At 36.0% G+C, this 18,703-nt stretch overlaps 1 protein-coding gene across 5 annotated transcripts in view; it reads right to left on the bottom strand.

Moving 5' to 3' along the window:
- CAPN13 (calpain 13) overlaps positions 1-18,703 on the bottom strand; it is a 163,860-nt gene that overhangs the window by 90,087 nt on the left and 55,070 nt on the right. For all 5 annotated transcript variants that reach the window (XR_015743847.1, XR_015743857.1, XM_087934618.1 and 2 more), the window contains exons 9-14: positions 18,234-18,308; positions 17,881-18,032; positions 15,505-15,644; positions 5,128-5,291; positions 4,211-4,247; positions 1,275-1,334 (exon numbers count right to left, since the gene is read on the bottom strand). Coding sequence is in view for 3 of the 5 variants with exons in the window: in XM_087934618.1 (XP_087790744.1) it covers positions 1,275-1,334; positions 4,211-4,247; positions 5,128-5,291; positions 15,505-15,644; positions 17,881-18,032; positions 18,234-18,308 (628 nt within the window). In the remaining 2 variants the exon portion in view is untranslated. The remainder of the gene's footprint in view (positions 1-1,274; positions 1,335-4,210; positions 4,248-5,127; positions 5,292-15,504; positions 15,645-17,880; positions 18,033-18,233; positions 18,309-18,703) is intronic.

The following is an 18,703-nucleotide window of genomic DNA, read 5'->3' as shown; positions in this document are numbered from 1 at the left end:
TGCTTGAATGAGCTTTCTATTTCCACATAAAAAAAGATAATAAAATAAAGCAAATAAAACTGAAACACACAGAGAAAAACAGGTGATTGTTTCACTCCACAGTGTTTCACAGATGAGTGTTTCACTCCACAGCGATTTAGATGGTGACCACCATTTCCTTCGTTAAGCCAAAATCAAGGTTAAAAATACCAGTGGCTTGGGGGATTCAAAGGATGGCAGAAGTTTACAAATAAAAATTACAAACAAAAACAAAGAATTGTGTTCAATTTATAAGCTGTCTGTCTGTCATCTATCTATCTGTCATCTATCTATCATCCATCTATCTCTATCAATCAATCTATCAATCTATCTGTCTGTCTGTCATCTATCTATCTACATTTAGTGGATAGATAGATAGACAGACAGACAGACAGACAGATAGTTTTGGGTACATATAATATAAAAACTCAGTGGCTATATACAGAGCCACTTTTAGATTATCTGTACCTGAAGCCATTTCTAGTCTTCCAATTTTTTTTCAAGTTAGGTCTCGACTAAAGCTTCTGTGTGATTATTAGAAAAGAAAATAGGATGATTTGGCATGTTCAAAGAGTTTTAACTGGAGGCCTAAAAGATGCATAGAAGCTGGAAGTATCTGGCTTCCAGGAAGGACTTGCTTTGACTCAGGAGACTGCTATCATTTTCCTTCCTTGCCCTGACTGCTTCTGGAGACAAACTGTGTGCACCTTTCACAGTCAGCACTGCTGTTTTCACCTTTTATGTGCTGATACAACTATTAGCTGTGAGAGGTCTATTGTACAGAAGCTTTTGGCAGCAATTTTTCTCTCGACTAAGTCAAGGAGTCTTTTATAACAGTTTATTAAGCCATTAAGAGCATCTCCTGTGAACACATGCAGCTTGGCTCAGAAAGAATGCAAATCAATTACCCAAACATTGACTGATGCCTGCTTTCCAAATGTGGAAAGTACAAACTGGAAGTAATTCTGAGAGACTAAATATGATCCAGGAAGCCACATCTATTTGTAGCTAAGGGTTACGGTTAATTGCTTGTTTGAGGAACAACTTTCTCTCCACAAGCAATCAACTCCAAACCATCTATTGTGTAGCCAGGTCCCTTGTCTGATTTGTCATAACAACTAGCAAATCAATACCATTTTGAGAGACACCCTTGAGATCTGCATGGCTGAAGCATGGATTAAAAGCAAGATGGGAAAACTCTCTTTCTCAATTTTACAAGCCTTGTTGATTCACTCTTTTATTTCTATTCAACAAACCTGATAAGCATATCTGAAGAAGACACTTTCATAGTTGTCTGGATTCCAGAAGAGCATATCCTATATCCCAAAAAAATAAAAATAAAAAAATGCATGTATAAAAATCAGTCCACATGAGAAACCTCATTATTATTCATTCATTATGTTTCTAGCCATTTACAACAGGCAACATTGTGCAACCAACCTCAAAAGCCTGACAGTGACAAAAACAGTCCTATTATCTGATCATTCATGTCTTTCTTATTTATCCAATTAAATTCCATCCTGTGGCATCCCATGTCAAAACTTCAAATTGCCCCAAGCCATTTGTAAGTGCATGATCTAGGGGAAAAAAGACTGCACAATACCAGCAACCAGGTAAAGAACAAAAAAGGAAGGATATTATTTTATGAAAGCTTTGTGAAATGGCAAGTTTTCAACAAAGTCTCAAGGATGAGGGCAGCTCGCAGTAATTTGTGGGGAGAAAACCAGGGGTGGGATTCTACCAGTTCACACCTATTCGCTAGAACCGGCTGTTAACATTCTAAGCAGTTTGGAGAGCCGGTTGTTAGAAAAAATTACTGGACTAATCCTGTAAGGAAGGCAGGAAGGAAACATTTTGGTGTTGCTTACAGAAACTGCCTCTCCATTAACCCTTATTACATTCTTGGCAGGAACGTCTCTGGAGCCTTTTCCCCCTCCTTTGCTGGTACTTTGTGGTGTGGAGTGACCATTCAAAGTTACAATGGCACTGAAAAAAGTTACTTAAGACCATTTTTCACACTTATGACTGTTGCAACATCCCCACAGTCATGAGAGGCCAGGCGAGGAGATGCGTGCCTCGATGTGAGTGATACTGAGTTCGCCACATCCAGCCAATAACATGACCACCAAGTCATGTCCGAGTCACATGACCACCAAGCCTTGCCCACCACCTAAGCCACGCCCACAGAACCAGTTGTTAAAAATTTGAATCCACCCCTGGAGAAAATGCCCAATTTAGGGAGCAAGGAAGAAGTGGAATGAAACAAAAGAGCATCCATAAACCTAGAATGCTCTTGAGTATAACCTGTTTTGAGATATGCAGCTGATGAGCCCTTCAGTGCTGGTTAAACACCAAAGAGCTCACCACTGTCTGAAAGAAAGGAAATTGGCACATTCTCACTGGTGCTGTATCCGTGGTGGGATTCAAAAAATTTTACTACATTTTTCAATAATGCCAAAGAGGCAAACTGTCAACGTATTTCATTTTGCTGATAATGGAGAAATATACTGCTTAGTATATTTGCTTAGTTCCCTCTGATTAATACTAATAATAATTTAAAACATGATATAATTATGATGTCTAATATACAAGCTCAGCATAATCAAGATCTACCTTGGAATAAAGCTTTAGCATTCCAGGAAAGATTAAGGTGGGCACTGTGATAACATCAAAACAGGCACTAGATGAGCCTCTATGAAAGAACAGTACTGTAATTGGGATGCTACCACTTAAAAGAGCCTTTCAATAGTGACAACCAACTACTTCTGGTAACAATGGCACTTGAAAACAGAGGCATCCATGCAGGCCTAAGGAAGGCAGAAATTCTTTAGGTGTGCCATACTCCCAAAGGCCTTTCTAAGGATCAGCATGAACATCTGTTGCTTCAATAGTTAATAAATAAAATCATGATTTTAGCACTGCCCCAATATAAAATCTAATGCTAGCTGTCAGGCTACAGAACTTTTCCCATTCACTCAACTAGAATGAACTTCTGAAAATGTATTCAAATGTATCACGAAGGAATTCTTTATTGAGATGAGACAATTCCTGTAGGAGTTCAAAGCAGCGTCTGAGGTCTCTCAGGCATACAGGGATACATGAGGGAGTTTAGAACCCCTCCCTTATCTCGATGTGTATTTAGTGAAACAAAAGCCAGTATGTTAATTCCTCCCCACCCCTCTTGTAAGGAACGATCTTTTCACAGTTTCCCAGGGTATACCTAATTCCCCCCTTTTAAGAATGAACTATTCAAGAGATTCCCAAAGTACAATCTGGAATTTTTATGACCTTCTCATCTCCTGGTTGAGCCACTCAGAGGTGATAGTTCTGGCCATGTGGCTTTTCTCCCTCCATTGTATCATGTGTGGGTTATACAAATTCGATATAAGATTAAATATATTCAGGTTACATCAAGAAAGGATTTCTTTATCAGCCTCCCCCCCCCCTTTTCTTCTTCCACTGAAGAAATGACAGATACACGGATCTGACACTAGCCTTGTCTCTACATTTCTAAATACAGGGTCACTGCTGCGGCTTGCAAGAGGGTTCAGACCAGTGGTGGGATTCAAAAAATTTTTACTACTGGTTCTGTGAGTGTGGCTTGGTGGATGTGGCTTGGTGGGCACGGCAAGGGAAGGATAGTGTAAAATCTCCATTCCCACCCCACTCCAAAGGAAGGTCATCACCAGTTCTCTGAACTACTCAAAATTTCCGCTACGGTTTCTCCAGAACTGGTCAGAACCTGCTGAATACCACATCTGATTCAGACCCAGAGCTGCTTTTCAATTCTGTCTGAATCATAACACATCAATAATAGATGTCTTTCATTTAAAGTAAAAAAAAATCTTCACCTCTAGGAAATGGCCCAAAAGGAAGATGGTTATCTCTAAACCTTAGACGTCAATCAGTCTACAAAGGCTGTGCAACTATTTCTATTGAGGTGGGGCAACATTTTGGGATCCAAGGGGCAATTATTTTCTAGTTTCTTTTCCTCTGCAATTTTGGGTGGAGTTTTTTAGGATTTGTTATTTCTTTAACATCTGACTTAAATATATCTAACAGCTTAAATTGTCCCTCAGGTATGGATTTTATGTATTTGTTGCCTCAAAAAAGCCCTCCAATATTGAGAAGTTTGGAGATTGCAAATGTTGTACACCCTCAGGTAACTCATCCCTTCTTTATATCCACATACCTTTGTCATCTCTGAACTGAATTCATTGCTTGGCTCCCTATAAGGGGGAAAAATCACACACATAAAAATGAGAACTGCTTCAGGACAGACTATTTTTATTTATTGCTTACAAGATCCAGAGAGAACAGTGTGTTATCATATTCAACCTTGATGTGTGTTTATCAAGCAATAGTGCACAAATCATTATCTGCACCCAAGTACTAAATTATGGGTGTTTCCACAATTCTTTTTGACAGAATATTCTTTTGTCCCAAGGGGGACCAAGGTCCACATAAGCAGTATGACTTTCTAAAAAGAAAATCCAGAATGAAAATTATGTTTTATTGTCTGATAAATCAAGACAATAGAATTTTATTTATTACACTCTAGTAACAGCCCTCTGCATAGTTAAATGAATGTGAAGGGATCCAGGATAATACAGCTTTGCCCTAGGTCAAATTATCTGGTCCAATATTTGATAATCAATACCATAATTATATTAGACTGAAATATCATGTAATATGGAGATTTATATTTGTTTATCCTAATGGAGCTTTTCAAATGATTCAATTTCATCAACAATAAAAAAAATCTTTTTAAATGCTACATATTATTACATACAAATTGTCAAACATATTCAATTTCTCCATTTTACACCGTATTGATCATCAGATATTATCAAATGTAAAACACTGCTCCATGACGAGAATAAAGTATTGTCAAATATTGAGCAAAGTATCATTGTCAAGTACTAAATAGTTCAAATAATCTCATCAAATGTTCAGCAAGTTTATTTTAAACAGGTTTAATTTGTCATAAAACAACTAGAAGACAAATGGATGTCTGCCCTTAAGAGTACCAAATTTCTTTAAACGGCAAAAGAAAAGGTGGATTTTCTTTGCCTCACACTATTCATGTTCTAATTGTGATTGCTTTACCTTATATTGCCTTGACTTCTAAGAAAGATTCGTAGAAGAAACTTTAATTTTTGGTTTTGTGGTGATGCCATTGGAATGATTATGTAATCTCCGGCTTTCAGTTGATAGGGAATGGTGATATCTCGTATTTTGTTAAGCTGTGTGTCATGAACTATAGTTCTACCCTTAGAGAAAATATTATGGAAAGAAATTATTAGTTACTTTGAAGTGAATATTAACTTGCAGCCTTTTTGCTACACACACACACACATACAAATTTGCCAACTGATGATAAGAATGCTAGATTAGATTTGGTTGGAAGGTCAAGGTTTCATGGATATCCATAGCAAAAGTATAAGCCCGTACATGCCCTTTATTTGAAAGTGAGATTCATTTGTTATAAACAGGCTAACCTCCAAACATCTATGCCTGAGACTGTACTATCTGTAATTTATGGAAGATATAGCAGAATCAACAAAACGAGTGGGAAATATTTAGAGAGAGGAGATTTTATCTGCATCTTTAGGCTTGTCTGGAGCACTCTGAACCTTGCATCAAATCCACTCCTATAAGAAAATAATAGACCCTGCCATATTTCTTGTGGCTGCAATATTTTGAACAAGATGGCACAATAAATAAAATGCAATCATTATTACTGTGATGACATATAAAGACAACATAATAAAAAAAACCAACTAAACAAATTCTTAAAAAAAATACTGGAGTGTATAAATCCCATTTAGAATAGTTTCTCAGAGTGGCACAATAATTTATGAGACATGCCTTTGGGAGGGGACACACACACACACAATTGCACACACACTGCTATCTTGCAAAAAGAAAAAAAGAAAGAAAGGGGAAAACATTTTCAAAGGGGCAAAGGGGGCCAAAGGGAGTGCTGAACTTAGAACGTGATGAATTAAAACTTCAATAAACTTAAATAGGGACAACTCTTTTCAAGGAAATTGAATTTTTTTTTTATGTATAATCGTTTCTTTTGTTCAAGATACAAAGAAGCTTTTATAGTATTTGGATGTTTTTTTTAACCAAGCAGCTTATTCTTAAAACTGTCTTGATGCAAGCAAGCTATTCTAACAATGGAAAAAGAAACTCCAGATTTTCTGTATATAAATATTGGATGAATGGTTTTTTCTTTCATTTCTGTTTTCCTCCTGCCACCATCCCCTGCTGCCTTTATACTATATACACTTTAGACTGTTTTTAATTGATTTGTTGTGTGTGAAATATTTGGTAAACAGCTGTAACATGATTAAGTATAGAAAGCAACATAAAAAGATATTGTCATGGTTTAGTTCAGCACAGCCATCATTGAGTCTGAGATATCCCTTTTCTCTGGGGAATAGATACTGAACGGATGAAAAATTTGAACCTAATTACTGATAATTCAGAGAACCATTTTGATGGGGGGGAGGGGGGAGGGAGAGAGGTGGAGGGAAGGAGGGAAGGAGGGAAGGAACTAGAGATAATTCAGAGAAAAGTAAAGAGGACTTTACTTATCTATACTTACTGTAGTACATTGTAAAATAGAAGAAAAGAACCAAAGCACATTAAGCATACAATTTGAGAATAAATATCTACAATATTATAATTACTACAATCATTTCCTTTAATTTGCCTTCCCTTGTTGAAAGGGTGTCAAACTTATGTCATCATGGCAGCATCATGTGACATATTGGGACTTTTTTCCCCTTCACTAAACCAGGTGTGGTCGTGGCCAGCGCATGATATACCTGGCCTGTGGGCCGGAAGTTTGATAACCCTGTTGTAGAATGCTACCCCTTCCACCTCAAGGGGTAGAGACATGCTATTAACAGTTCTGAACTGGTATTGATTTTAATTGTATACTTCATTATTTGTATAATGTTGCAAAAAAAGACATTTCTTAGCTCAAAAGAATGGTGACAATATTTTACAGACTAAGAAGAGGAAAGAATGGAGTTCATAGATAATGTGTGTTAATGTTGATTTCATTACTGATTTCATTACTTATTATCCATCCGCATTGACATGGCCTGTCATTATATGGCAGTCTATTCAGACTTTATGAGGTAAGAAGGCTGTGGGTAGCAATGAACCATGCAGGCCACTGCATGAAACATTATAGTCTAACCAGACAAATGTGCAAATTGCACTTGATACTGAAAATGCCCATATTATTCCTCTGGGAAGGGCATCTTTTCCAGTGACTGGAAGATCATTGTGGTAATTTTTGGCTTTTGCTTAAAAAAAAAAAAATACAATTGCCCAGAGTAGTTGGATGTTAGGTGGCTCTTTAAACGCAAAATAACTATGTTCAGTCTTGCATAATCTTAATATGCCATAAAAATGAGTGATTTTCTATTCTATTTTGTCTCTGTAATCTTGAAGAATTTGGGAATTACAAATGGGTTGATGAAGGAGCATAAGAAGTTATGTGAAGCTCAAAGAACAACACAGTGTGAGATTATTCTTAGAATCATGAAGCTTGAAGGGACCTTGGAGATCTTCAAGTCCAACCCCCGGTCAAGGCAGGAGCCTTATGCCATCCTAGCCAAATGCTATTCTGTTCCTGCACACATTGGTATTCACTATGTTTATTTTTGCTCCCTTGGAAGTACCTGCTTCTGAAGATTTCTTTTTTTAAAAAAAAAACCAAATTTTATTGAATGTACAATTAAAAACAAATCAACAACACATACACAAATAGAAAAGGCAGAAAAGAACAAAGGAAAAAGAAAGAAACGTGAAAAGAAAAGCAAAAGAAGGAAAGAGAAAGCAGAGAAAGTGAACAGTTAAAAACATTCTCATTTTCGACAGTTTGTAAGATCTTTTCTCTTCTTATTTTATATCAGATACACACATCTTATCCATATCTATATTTAGATTGCACTCATATAAGTTTGTTCCATTCTTTTTAACTTTATAATATATAGTCTATCTTTGGTTTAACCATTTATACCAGCAATTCCAATTGTTGTAATATGTTGAAGAATCTTTATTTTTTAAGGCTAGGGTTAGTTTGTCCATTTCTGCACAGTCTGAGATTTTCTGGATGATCATCTGTTCGGTAGGTATGTGAGGTAATTTCCAGCACTGAGCAAATGTTAGTCTGGCCGCTGTTAAGATATGTATTGTTATATATTTCACTTTTTTAGATAGCTGTTTGTCAAAAATCCCTAACAGGAAAGACTCTGGTTTATATTCAATCTGTTCTTTTGTTATCTCTTCTAGCCACCTTCTAACTCTTTGCCAGTATTTCTGGGTTTCCTTACATGACTACCACATATGAAAAAAGGTTCCATCTATACTTTTACATTTCCAACATTTTGGGGTTGGGGTGCATCTTCGCTAACCTCGAAGGAGGAAGGTGCCATCTGTAAAACATTTTGTAAGCGTTTTCTTTATAAGCTGCGGATTTGGTGATCTTATTGTTTCTGTTCCAAATCTTTTCCCATTCTGTTAATGTGATACTCCATCGAACATTCCTACTCCAAGCTATCATGTTCCCTTTGACTGTCTCTTCTTCTAATTCTACTTCCAGTAGGTAGTTATAAAATTTAGTTATATTTTTTTTATTTGATCCTAGTAAAATTTTATCTAAGTGCTGAAGTTTGTTATTAATTCCGAAATCTTTATTATCTTGTTTATATCTGGATTTGGAGATATACCCACTGATCGATTTTAAATCCCCGGTCTTGTAGTTCTTGTCGTGTTTTCAATTTTCCTTGTGCATTTAATAAGTCTTTATATTTGATCATTTTTGTAATGTCCAAATTGTTGGGGTGAACCATTGCCTCCATTGTCGATAGCCAAATCGGTACTTTTAAATAGTGTTTTTCCATACTGTTTTCCAAATGGTTAATAGTGAATCTCTAATTAAGTGTCTATGAAAATATGATTGATTGGGTTTCCCATAAGAAGGCATGCCAACCTCTCTGCAAGTCGTGGCCTTCTAATAATAGCGTTCTTTTGTTAAGTAAGTTCACCCAATCTTTTAACCATACTAAAGCAGCTGCCGTATAGTATAGTTCCCAATTTGGAAGTGCTACTCTTCAAGTCCTGTAATGCCTTTACATTAATTCTAGATTTCTTTCCTTGCCAAATGAATTTGAGTATTATCTTATTAAGTTCTTCAAAAAAAAAATTTATGCAATTTAATTGGAATCGTCTGAAATAGGTATAAGAATTTTGGTAAAATATTCATTTTGATAGAAGCAATCCTGCCCAATAGTGAAAGTTGCAACCTACTCCATGATTCTAAATCTTTCTTTACTAGTTACAACAATTTGTCATAGTTATTCTCTTTGAGTGTCTTACATTGTGGTGTTAGCCATATTCATAAATATTTAACTTTCTTTGTTACCTGTATTCCCATACTTACCTCTAATTCCTTTTTCTGGTCTTCTGTTAAGTTTTTGGTCATTAATTTTGTTTTTTTTTTCTATTGATTTTAAGTCCTGCTACTGCACCGAATTGTTCTAGTTCTTTTATCAATTTATATCCTTTTTCTATAGGTTCCTCCAAAAAAAAGACCATATCATCAGCAAACACTTGTAATTTGTATTCTTCTGTTTTAATTTTCAATCCTTTGATTTCGGGATTTTGCCTAATACGTGTTAAGAGTGTTTTTAAAGCGAATATAAAGAGAAGAGGTGAAAGAGGGCAACCCTATCTAACTCCTTTTTCTATTTTTATTGGACCTGTGTGTTCCCCATTTATTAAGATGTTGGCCTGCTGTGTATCATAAATTGTTGTTATGATATTTTCAAATTTAGTGCCTAAATTCATATTATAAATTTTTTGAATTAAGAAATGCCAATTTAAGTTGTCGAATGCCTTTTCTGCATCTAAAAACATAAGTGCGGATTGTTTCTCAGGGTGGGCTTCATAAAATTCTAAAACGTCTATTACTGTTCTTAAATTATTCTTTATCTGTCTAGTCGGGAGGAATCCATTTTGGTCTTCTTGTATATACGGGTTTAAAACTTGTTTTAGTCTATTGGCTATAATGGAGGAGAATATTTTATAATCGGTGTTTAGGAGTGAAATAGGTCTGTAGTTGTTAATATATCTGTGGTCAGATTCCTCCTTCTGGATCAGCGAAATCAATGCTCCCCTTCACGAGTCTGGCATCTTAGCTGCCAGTAATACCTCATTAAACACTTCCATCATCAGTGGTCCAATTAATTCCGCAGTTGTCTTATATAATTCTGCCAGGATCCCATCTGGCCCTGGGGTTTTATTGTTCCCTTGATTCTCTATTGCTGATTTCAATTCGGACCATGTAATATCTTTATTTAATAATTCTATCCATTCATCTCCAATTACTTTGTCTTTCATTTCCTCTAAGTAATTTCTTATTTTATCCTCATTGACTTCTTCTTTTTTATATAACTTTTCAAAATACTTGTGAATGATGTCTTTTTTCTTTTCTATCTCTTGTTGTAAATCGCCCTTCTCATCTATTAATTGGTATATCAATCTCTTTTCTTTCCTTTTTTAAAGTTTATAAGATAGCCATCTTCCTGGTTTATTTGCATATTCAAAATAAATTTGTTTAGTCATTTTCAAATTTATTTCCATTTGTTCTTGTTCCATTAAGTTCAATTTATGTTTGGCTGTTATTATCTGATTTTGTACTCTTTGGTTTTTAGGGGTTTTTTGTAATTGGATTTCTAATTCCTTAATTTGTTGTTGTAATTTATTTTGTTGAGCATATTTTCTTTTATTTCTCATGGCATTATAAGAGATTGTTATTCCTCTTATAACTGCCTTCAATGTATCCCAGATATTTTGTTTCGAGGTTGCATCATTATCATTTTCCTTTAGGAAATAATTTAATTCCTCTTTAAGCTTATTAATATACGCTTCTTCTCTTATTAATTGAGTATTTAATGTCCATCTTTTCTTTGGTTTTTTCCTGCCTTTCCAAATTATTTGAACTGGATTGTGATCGGCCCATTCATTTGGTAAAATTTCGATTCCTTTTATTTCATTTGCAATTTCCCCATTCATCCATGCCATATCTATTCTTGTCCATATTTTATGTGGGTTCGAGCAAAATGTACATTGTTTTTCTTCTGGGTTTAATCTTCTCCATAAATCCACCAAATTTAGTTCTTCCATCATTTCCTTACATGTCTTGGGAAACTCTCTTTTTCCTTTCTTGTTCTTGCTCGCATTACTACGGTCCTTTTGGTAATCAGCAATAGAGTTAAAATCGCCTATGATACAGATGTTCCTTTTTTCTAATCCTATTATTTTTTGGTGTAAATATTTAAAAAAAAATTTCTGTTCTTCATTTGGAGCATAAATTGCTACCAATAGAAATGAAATAGTATTAATCGAGATTTGTAAGACCAGAGTTCTTCCTTCCGGGTCTGACCAAATTAGATCTGCTTTTAAGTCATCTTTCACATATATTGCAATTCCTTTCTTTTTTTGTTTATCTGCTGGTGCTGTAAATAACTTCCTTAGTTTAGGGCAAATTAAATATCTTTCATCAATTTTCCTTATGTGGGTTTCTTGTAAACATATTATGTCGGCGTTTTGTTTAATTAATTTGGCTATTATCCTTTTCCTTTTAGTTGTCGAATTTAAACCATTTATATTGATGGATAGAAGTTTCTTTTCTTCCTCCATTTAGTTAAATCTGTTTCGCTTTTTGTCTCGTGATAATTCAGCTCTCTCCTTGTAGTTGTTGTGGGATTGGTTCTTCTCTCTCTTGATGTGGGTAGTCGTTCCCTTGGCTTTGGGGGGTCCTTCTTTTTTATTTCTATGGCGACTTCGGTCTTCCTGAGAATTTCTTTTTGATTCCTCCTTACTATTTTGATCTTCTGTGCCTATTAACTGTTCATAAAAGTCTTGTGCCCGTTCCATAGAGTCTAGTTTGATTTTTCTTTCTTTCCATGTTACTAACATCCCCTGCTTCTGAAGATTTCTAAATATGAAATTGTAATTGTCTTCCTATAATATAGATGAGGAATCCAAAGCAGATGGAGCACCAGGTATACAGTAATCTTGAACCTACCTATGTGAAAGCTCTTTATACGTGATGGGGAACTCAATTTTTGTGAGATTTTTGTTCTGCATGGACAAACCTTGCTTGTATGTGTACTGGATCTGTACTCATAAGCTATTGTTTATAATAATTCTCTTCTGTCAGAGGACTTTCAAATAACTTTCCTGATATTTTATTGTAGTAATCTTCCAACTAATAAAAATAGTAATTTAGTATAGGCTTGTTACAATAGTTTGGGGAAAAAAACCGAATTGGTCTGTAAACCTCAATTGTGGCATATTATAAGAATGCTATCAGAAGTGAAGACGCTTTTAAAAGATAGTTCAGTAAAAATCTAATTAAAATCACACATTTTAAATTTGTGCTTAATGGCTAAATTAACTGTATTTATTGTCCAATTAATAATTTAATACTAATTACAGCTTCTTGGATCAGAACACATTTCTTATTCTCTGCAGGTTCTTTCTCCTTTTTACAAACTTTCCTTTGTATCAGGAATCACATTGCTATATTTTAATATATAAGCACACAGAACATGAAATTTTAATATTTCCCTTACTTCATTTCATATGCAAGGTTTCATTTCTACTGGTTCTTTTGTTGTTTAAGTTCCTTATTAAGGGTGTCGTTTGTTTCCTCAAAATCTAACTGGTTTTAAATGAATCCCTTCTATTAGATTACAGCAGCTGTTTAAAAATATCTGTATGATTCAAGTAGCTTATTTTTAAAGAACACTTTCATATCAACTTATGACTGAAATGTGAAAGAAAAAAATCGGTGTTTGCCAAATTAAAACAAATCCTTATCAAATATATATAAAAAAGTTAATTGTTTAGGGAAGCAGTAATGAAATACTGTATTTGCAAACACAATGAAATTCTATCAAAATGAATGGATAGCAATAATTAATCGCTAACTGCCAATTAAAATGTCTGTTGTTTGATCTATTTAGAAGAAAAACAAAAACAATGCAGCCAACATTATATAAACTTTGGGTTTTTTCTCTGTATGAATGTCAAGTTTTACAATCTTATATTAAGAGCTTGATTTTTTGTATGTTTGGTGAAGTCTTGGAGGTGCAAATTACAAGCCCTGGCCTATATTGACTATTGACCACAAGGGGGGGCAGAGTAATGTACAATAGATAGAGGGTTTATTTATTTGTTAAATCTATAAGCCCCCTATCTCATTGTTGAAGCAACTCTGCACCACTTACAAAAATGTTAAAAGAATAAATATAAACCAATTAAAATTTCTGTGAATTAAATAGAGATTGAGAACCAGGAGGACTGATGGCACAGAAGTGGGGTCTCCCAAGTTTTAAGGCTCTTCTAGAAGGTCAGAAGGGTGAGGACAGATGTCACTTATGGCAGCGGGATGTTCAAAAGGGTGGGGACCACAGCAGAAAAGACTCTTCTCCTAGACCCCCTCCCCAGTCAAAATTCCTTGAGAGACACAGTCTGTAGCAAGCTCCTTTTGCTAGAAAGGATGGGATGGGCAAATTCCATTGGGCGAAGATGGCTCTTCAGATATGTGAAGGATTAATGAGTCAAGGATTTATTCTGTGCCCCTCTTTGTCTACCATTTTGCAGGCAGTTTATACAAAAGATTGTTAATCTGAACTCATTTATTTTGTTATGCACAGAGCGTATGTTCTTAGCTTCTCCTGGGTAGGCTGTAGCTAGCTAAGTGCTTTGCCTATCTCTCTAATGTATTTCTTGTAAATAAATGCCCTCTCTGTAATAGTTGAACCACCTGCTCCACTAATCCTTGCTAAAGTCATATTCCTATTCCTAGAAATATTCGCATGCACGTGTAGAACAGTTCAACCTCCAAGAAAAGGGCAATTTATCTTTCTGAGAATCATATGAAGCTGAAATAACTACAAATTTGCAGCCAGCCTCACGGGCTAAGCTATAAAGATTTAATTCTGATCTGACTCACTACAGGAGTTGCTATAAATGAGTTTAAACAACTGATGCTCTCAAAATGAACAGTAGCTGATTTTTTACTGGGTTTGCAAAATCAGACAGGGCTACTCAGAAATAAGAGGAAGTATAAAGCACACAAAGGAGCATCGTACAGTCTGTGGAAGTAGATTAAAAGACTAAGGCAGAGGATGTTTTTTAGAGAATAGAGCGTTGCCTCCTTCAGTATAAATCTCTTCAGAGGCTACTTCAGTGTGAAGGACTGCTGGTGGTGTTGGGAAGAAGACGGTTAAAAACTTGCTTTAGGATGGGGAGTAGCTAAAAGTTGCTCTCTTCTTCTCAACAGTCTTTGCCATCCATTTTGGGAGGATATAACCCCCTTCCTCCTGACAGAGGAAAAACAATGAAAACCAAGCAGTTGGAAAGTGAAGACAGACAGGAAACTGGTAGGTCTTCACAAAGTTTCAGAACAGTATTATTTTTCAAAGATGCTTGAAGTGGATATATTTCTTAGAAAGTTATTGCAATTAAATTTAAATGTTCTTTGCCTGGCACAACATGAAAAAAGTGGTATCTTGATTTAGACCAAGCTGACAGAAGACCAGAATCTATAAAGATAGTCTTTGTTCAGTGACTGCCTTGGATAACATCCATCCACAGTCACAATAGTGATGAAGAAGGACCTTTGTGATCAATCCTTCCATTTATGACCTTTAAAGATCTATAAGACAAAATGAAGCTGAAGCAAGATCATAAGCACAATCACAGTTTTACTTGCAACTACTTTGCTTAATGATCGAATTGCTTATCCTCATTGTGGTTGCTAAGCAAGGAGTAACTAGTAATCACAGCACCAATCCACATTTGATGCCTTTACTTACCTTACCCCCTAACCCTGTCGGGATTTGACTGGTTGGAGAAAACTGAATCCAAAACACTGCCTTACCCAATTCCCCTTAGACAAAGCATCTAAACAGTCTTGCCATGCATATAGCCTCTGAAACAACAAGATGGGGTAGCTTCTCATTGATGGGAATTCTTGCTTGATCACTATTCTCACTTCTAGGTTTTCTCTCCCCCTCTTTCCCCACTGAAAGAAGGAGCAGGGCTTTTTTTCTCTTTCTCCATAATGTTGCACAGCTTTGAGTCTTTAGCTGGCAAAAATCCAGAAGAGGGTTTTGCATAAGTATATGTGTACAGAAGCCTTTTTCTGGCATAGTCAGTAATCAGTGAGGCCTCAAAAATGGCAGAATAACTCCTCCTAGTTCAGTCAGGTGAATCATGTCACTTTCATGGCCCAAATGTGCCATAGGGACAGTGTTTCGTGCTTCTAAATCATGGGCCAAATGTGCCATAGGGACAGTATTTCGTGCTTCTAAATCATGTCACTTTCATGGGCCAAATGTGCCATAGGGACAGTGTTTCATGCTTCTAATTGCTCTTTCTCACCTTTTTTATCTGAAAACCTATATTTGCCAACGTCCGTGAGATATTGTCAGGTCTTTGCATCAATGCTACTACAACATTGTATTTCATCACAAACTCTGGAACTTTGATGAAATATTGATGATTTCTTGAGAGAGCATCTCCTGTGGATTAACAGACATGATAACACAACTCAGACTTGATTAAGACCTTCTTTCATTCACATATACACACGATCCTTAGATAAGGGCAAGGGGATCTAATATCTTCCCATTGGTATTTAGCAAGCAGGTCACTACCCAATGCTATCATAGAAGATAAGGAATTCCATTAGTAATTACAATTCTGAAAAGTTCTCAGACCCATTTAGATAAGAATAAGGCCATTTTATCTAGAACACTTCCTTGTTAGAAGGAGCTTTGATTATTTATCATCATGGAAATATATTCTGATATACTGCAGCCACAATATCGCTTTGAACAGTTAACATTCCTAAATAAAGCATGCAGCTCTCAGTAACCTTTGCCAAGAAATAGTGACACCGGAAACTGCCAGGTATTGATACGGACCACTGATCCATCAAGCTAAATATTTTCTCCATTGAGTGAAAACTACTTCCCAATCCCAGTTTTCTGGAAATTTTGGAAATTGAAACAGGGAGCTCTGGCACCATTAAATTCAATGAAACTTAAGTCAAGCTGGATACACACAGATTATACATTCATGCATTGTAAATGTCATAACCTTCATTAAATGGAAGGCCATTCATTAGCCTTGGGTAAGATGATCTTTGTTAAAGAATAGCAACACTGTAGATACGGTTTCATGTTGTATACAATATATAAACATTTTTAATAAATGCATGTACGTAAATAACAAATCTAAATATAAATGTCAGACTTTGGAGATAATGTAAAGGTAACTGAGACAGCAATTCTGACCCAACACTGGAAGTTTTTAAGAAGAGATATGTTATGTCCCTGGAACTTAAAGAAGTTCCCACCCAGGTCCGTCCGCGCTGCGGGGGCGGTTGCCCTCCCTCTCATTGGCTGGTTCACCCCAGCAGCCAGCTATAAAAGCAGGCTGCGGGGTCCGACCAGTCGCTGATCGCTGCGAGCCAGTTCCAGGCTTGGCAAGCACGTTCAGTCCTTTATTATCCTAATAAAGTATTGTTGCATCCATGCCCTGGTTCAGCCTCTCATTATCCGAACTTAACAAGATATAACCATTTGTCTGAAATAGTATAGGGTTCCCTGCCTAAACAAGGGATTGGACTTGAAGCCCTCCAAGGTTGCTTCCAACTCTGTTATTCTATTCTATTTGCCCAAGAGTAAGCCCTAGTGCCCTTAGTGGCTCTTACCTCTACATAAACTTGTGTATGATTTCATTGCGAAATGCTGAAATACAATTTAAGAAGTCCCTGCTTTACATTTTGTGTCTCTGACAGTGATGTGATTGCTAAGAATCAACAACAACTTGAAAGTACATAATCAATGAAAATGATTATTATTGTCACCATCCTTTTTTTCCCCAAATAAGTGTGTCTAGAAATGCAGCCCAATTCTAATTTTCTCTATTGTTGTCTGTTTTAAATATTGTTTTAAATCCAGGTAGTCTTCATTTAACATCCATATATTCAGAGATTGTTCAAAATTATGACAGCATTGAACAAGGGATACTTTACTATGGGTCCTCCTAGTTGTAGCAGTTGCAGTGTCCCCGTGGTCACATGATCACAATTTCAGTATTCAGCAACCAGTTTACAATCACAGCATTCTGCAATCATATGATCACTATTTGTAACCTTCATGTTAGAGGTGGTATTCAGCAGGTTTTGACCAGTTCTGGAGAACCAGTAGTGGACATTTTGAGTAGTTCAGAGAACCGGCAAATACCACCTCTGACTGGAGATTTTACAGTCTCCTTCCCCTGCCATGCCCACCAAGCCACACCCACAGAACTGGTAGTAAAAAAAATTGTATCCCACCATTGCTTCAAATGGCTTCCACCAAGCAAAGTCAATGGGGAAGCTGGCAGGAAATTGCAAATGGGAATCATATGACTGTGGAACATTATATGACCATATGGGAGTCATCTAATAGTGGCATCTGGGACTGTCACAATTACCACCATAAGTTGGCATGGTCATGGATGCCGTGTTTTACAGTCACATTGCTTAGTATTAGAGTTTTCATTCCCAGTTACTATCGGCAAAATTGGATTACCTGTAATCTGAATAAAAACTCAAGAGATACTACACAGACTGTCATTTCTGTTTATTCATCACATATAGGTCAAAATTACCCATATCAAGATTTGCCATGTAATTAGAATATTGCTAAACATGATACGCCTGTGAAAATTGTTTAGGATACCAACTTATTACTTGAGTCTACTTACTTCGATAGTTGCTCCCTTCTGGAGATAATTGGTTGAAATACGAAACCACAGACCAAGATGTATTGTTCTCCTTACCAAAATCCAGGAATGTGGGCAAATTATTGCAAACAGACAGGAATGAAAAATTGTCTTTCAAATCTTCAAATGATATCCTGAGAAAAGAGAATGTGGATTTGGGCTGCAGACGAATATTAATTACAATTTCTAGTGTGAATTTGCAATTTTTAGAAGCCTAAAATTTTTTCCTAGTTTGTGCAAGTATCTATGTAGGTAGGTATGTGTATAGATACAGAGAGAGATATAATTTAACACAGAGAAATCCCTCAAAGCCCATTTCATTAATGTGATAATACCAGAATTCGCCATCAGCCCTGTTCACATAGAATTTGTCCTTGAATGATTGAGGGACTCGATCCCACTCCATGGAACTGTAAAAGAAATCAAAATTATATATCACTTGAAAGTTACCAATAGTCTTGCCATTGTAATGCTAGCTTGTAGACCTTTTCATGTATAAACCTCCACTTTGAAGATTCACATCTAAAGCTTGAAGTCTAAATGGTGGAGAATTTCACCAAAGAAAATACCCTTCCCAACTATGCATTTCATTTTGGATGTTTTTTATGCAGAAATATTAATTCGTTCAACATATTTTGTAGTAACTTTTTCATCTGTCTTTGAGCTTGGCCTGTTTTACTATGGAGTTTGTGGAATTCTGCTCATTACTGGATTCAGTTTGCTTCATTTGGCTGCTTCTAATGCTACTGTGACCTTTACAACAAAATCGCAAGGATAATTACAGGGGAAGAGAGTTCTTCTCTAA

The sequence above is a fragment of the Pseudonaja textilis genome, chromosome 1, assembly GCF_049901715.1.
Source record: "Pseudonaja textilis isolate UNSWEBS1 chromosome 1, rPseTex1.2, whole genome shotgun sequence".
Taxonomy (NCBI): domain Eukaryota; kingdom Metazoa; phylum Chordata; class Lepidosauria; order Squamata; family Elapidae; genus Pseudonaja; species Pseudonaja textilis.
The sequence above is the reverse complement of the archived record's forward strand: the minus strand, read 5'-3'. Positions and strand labels throughout refer to the sequence as shown.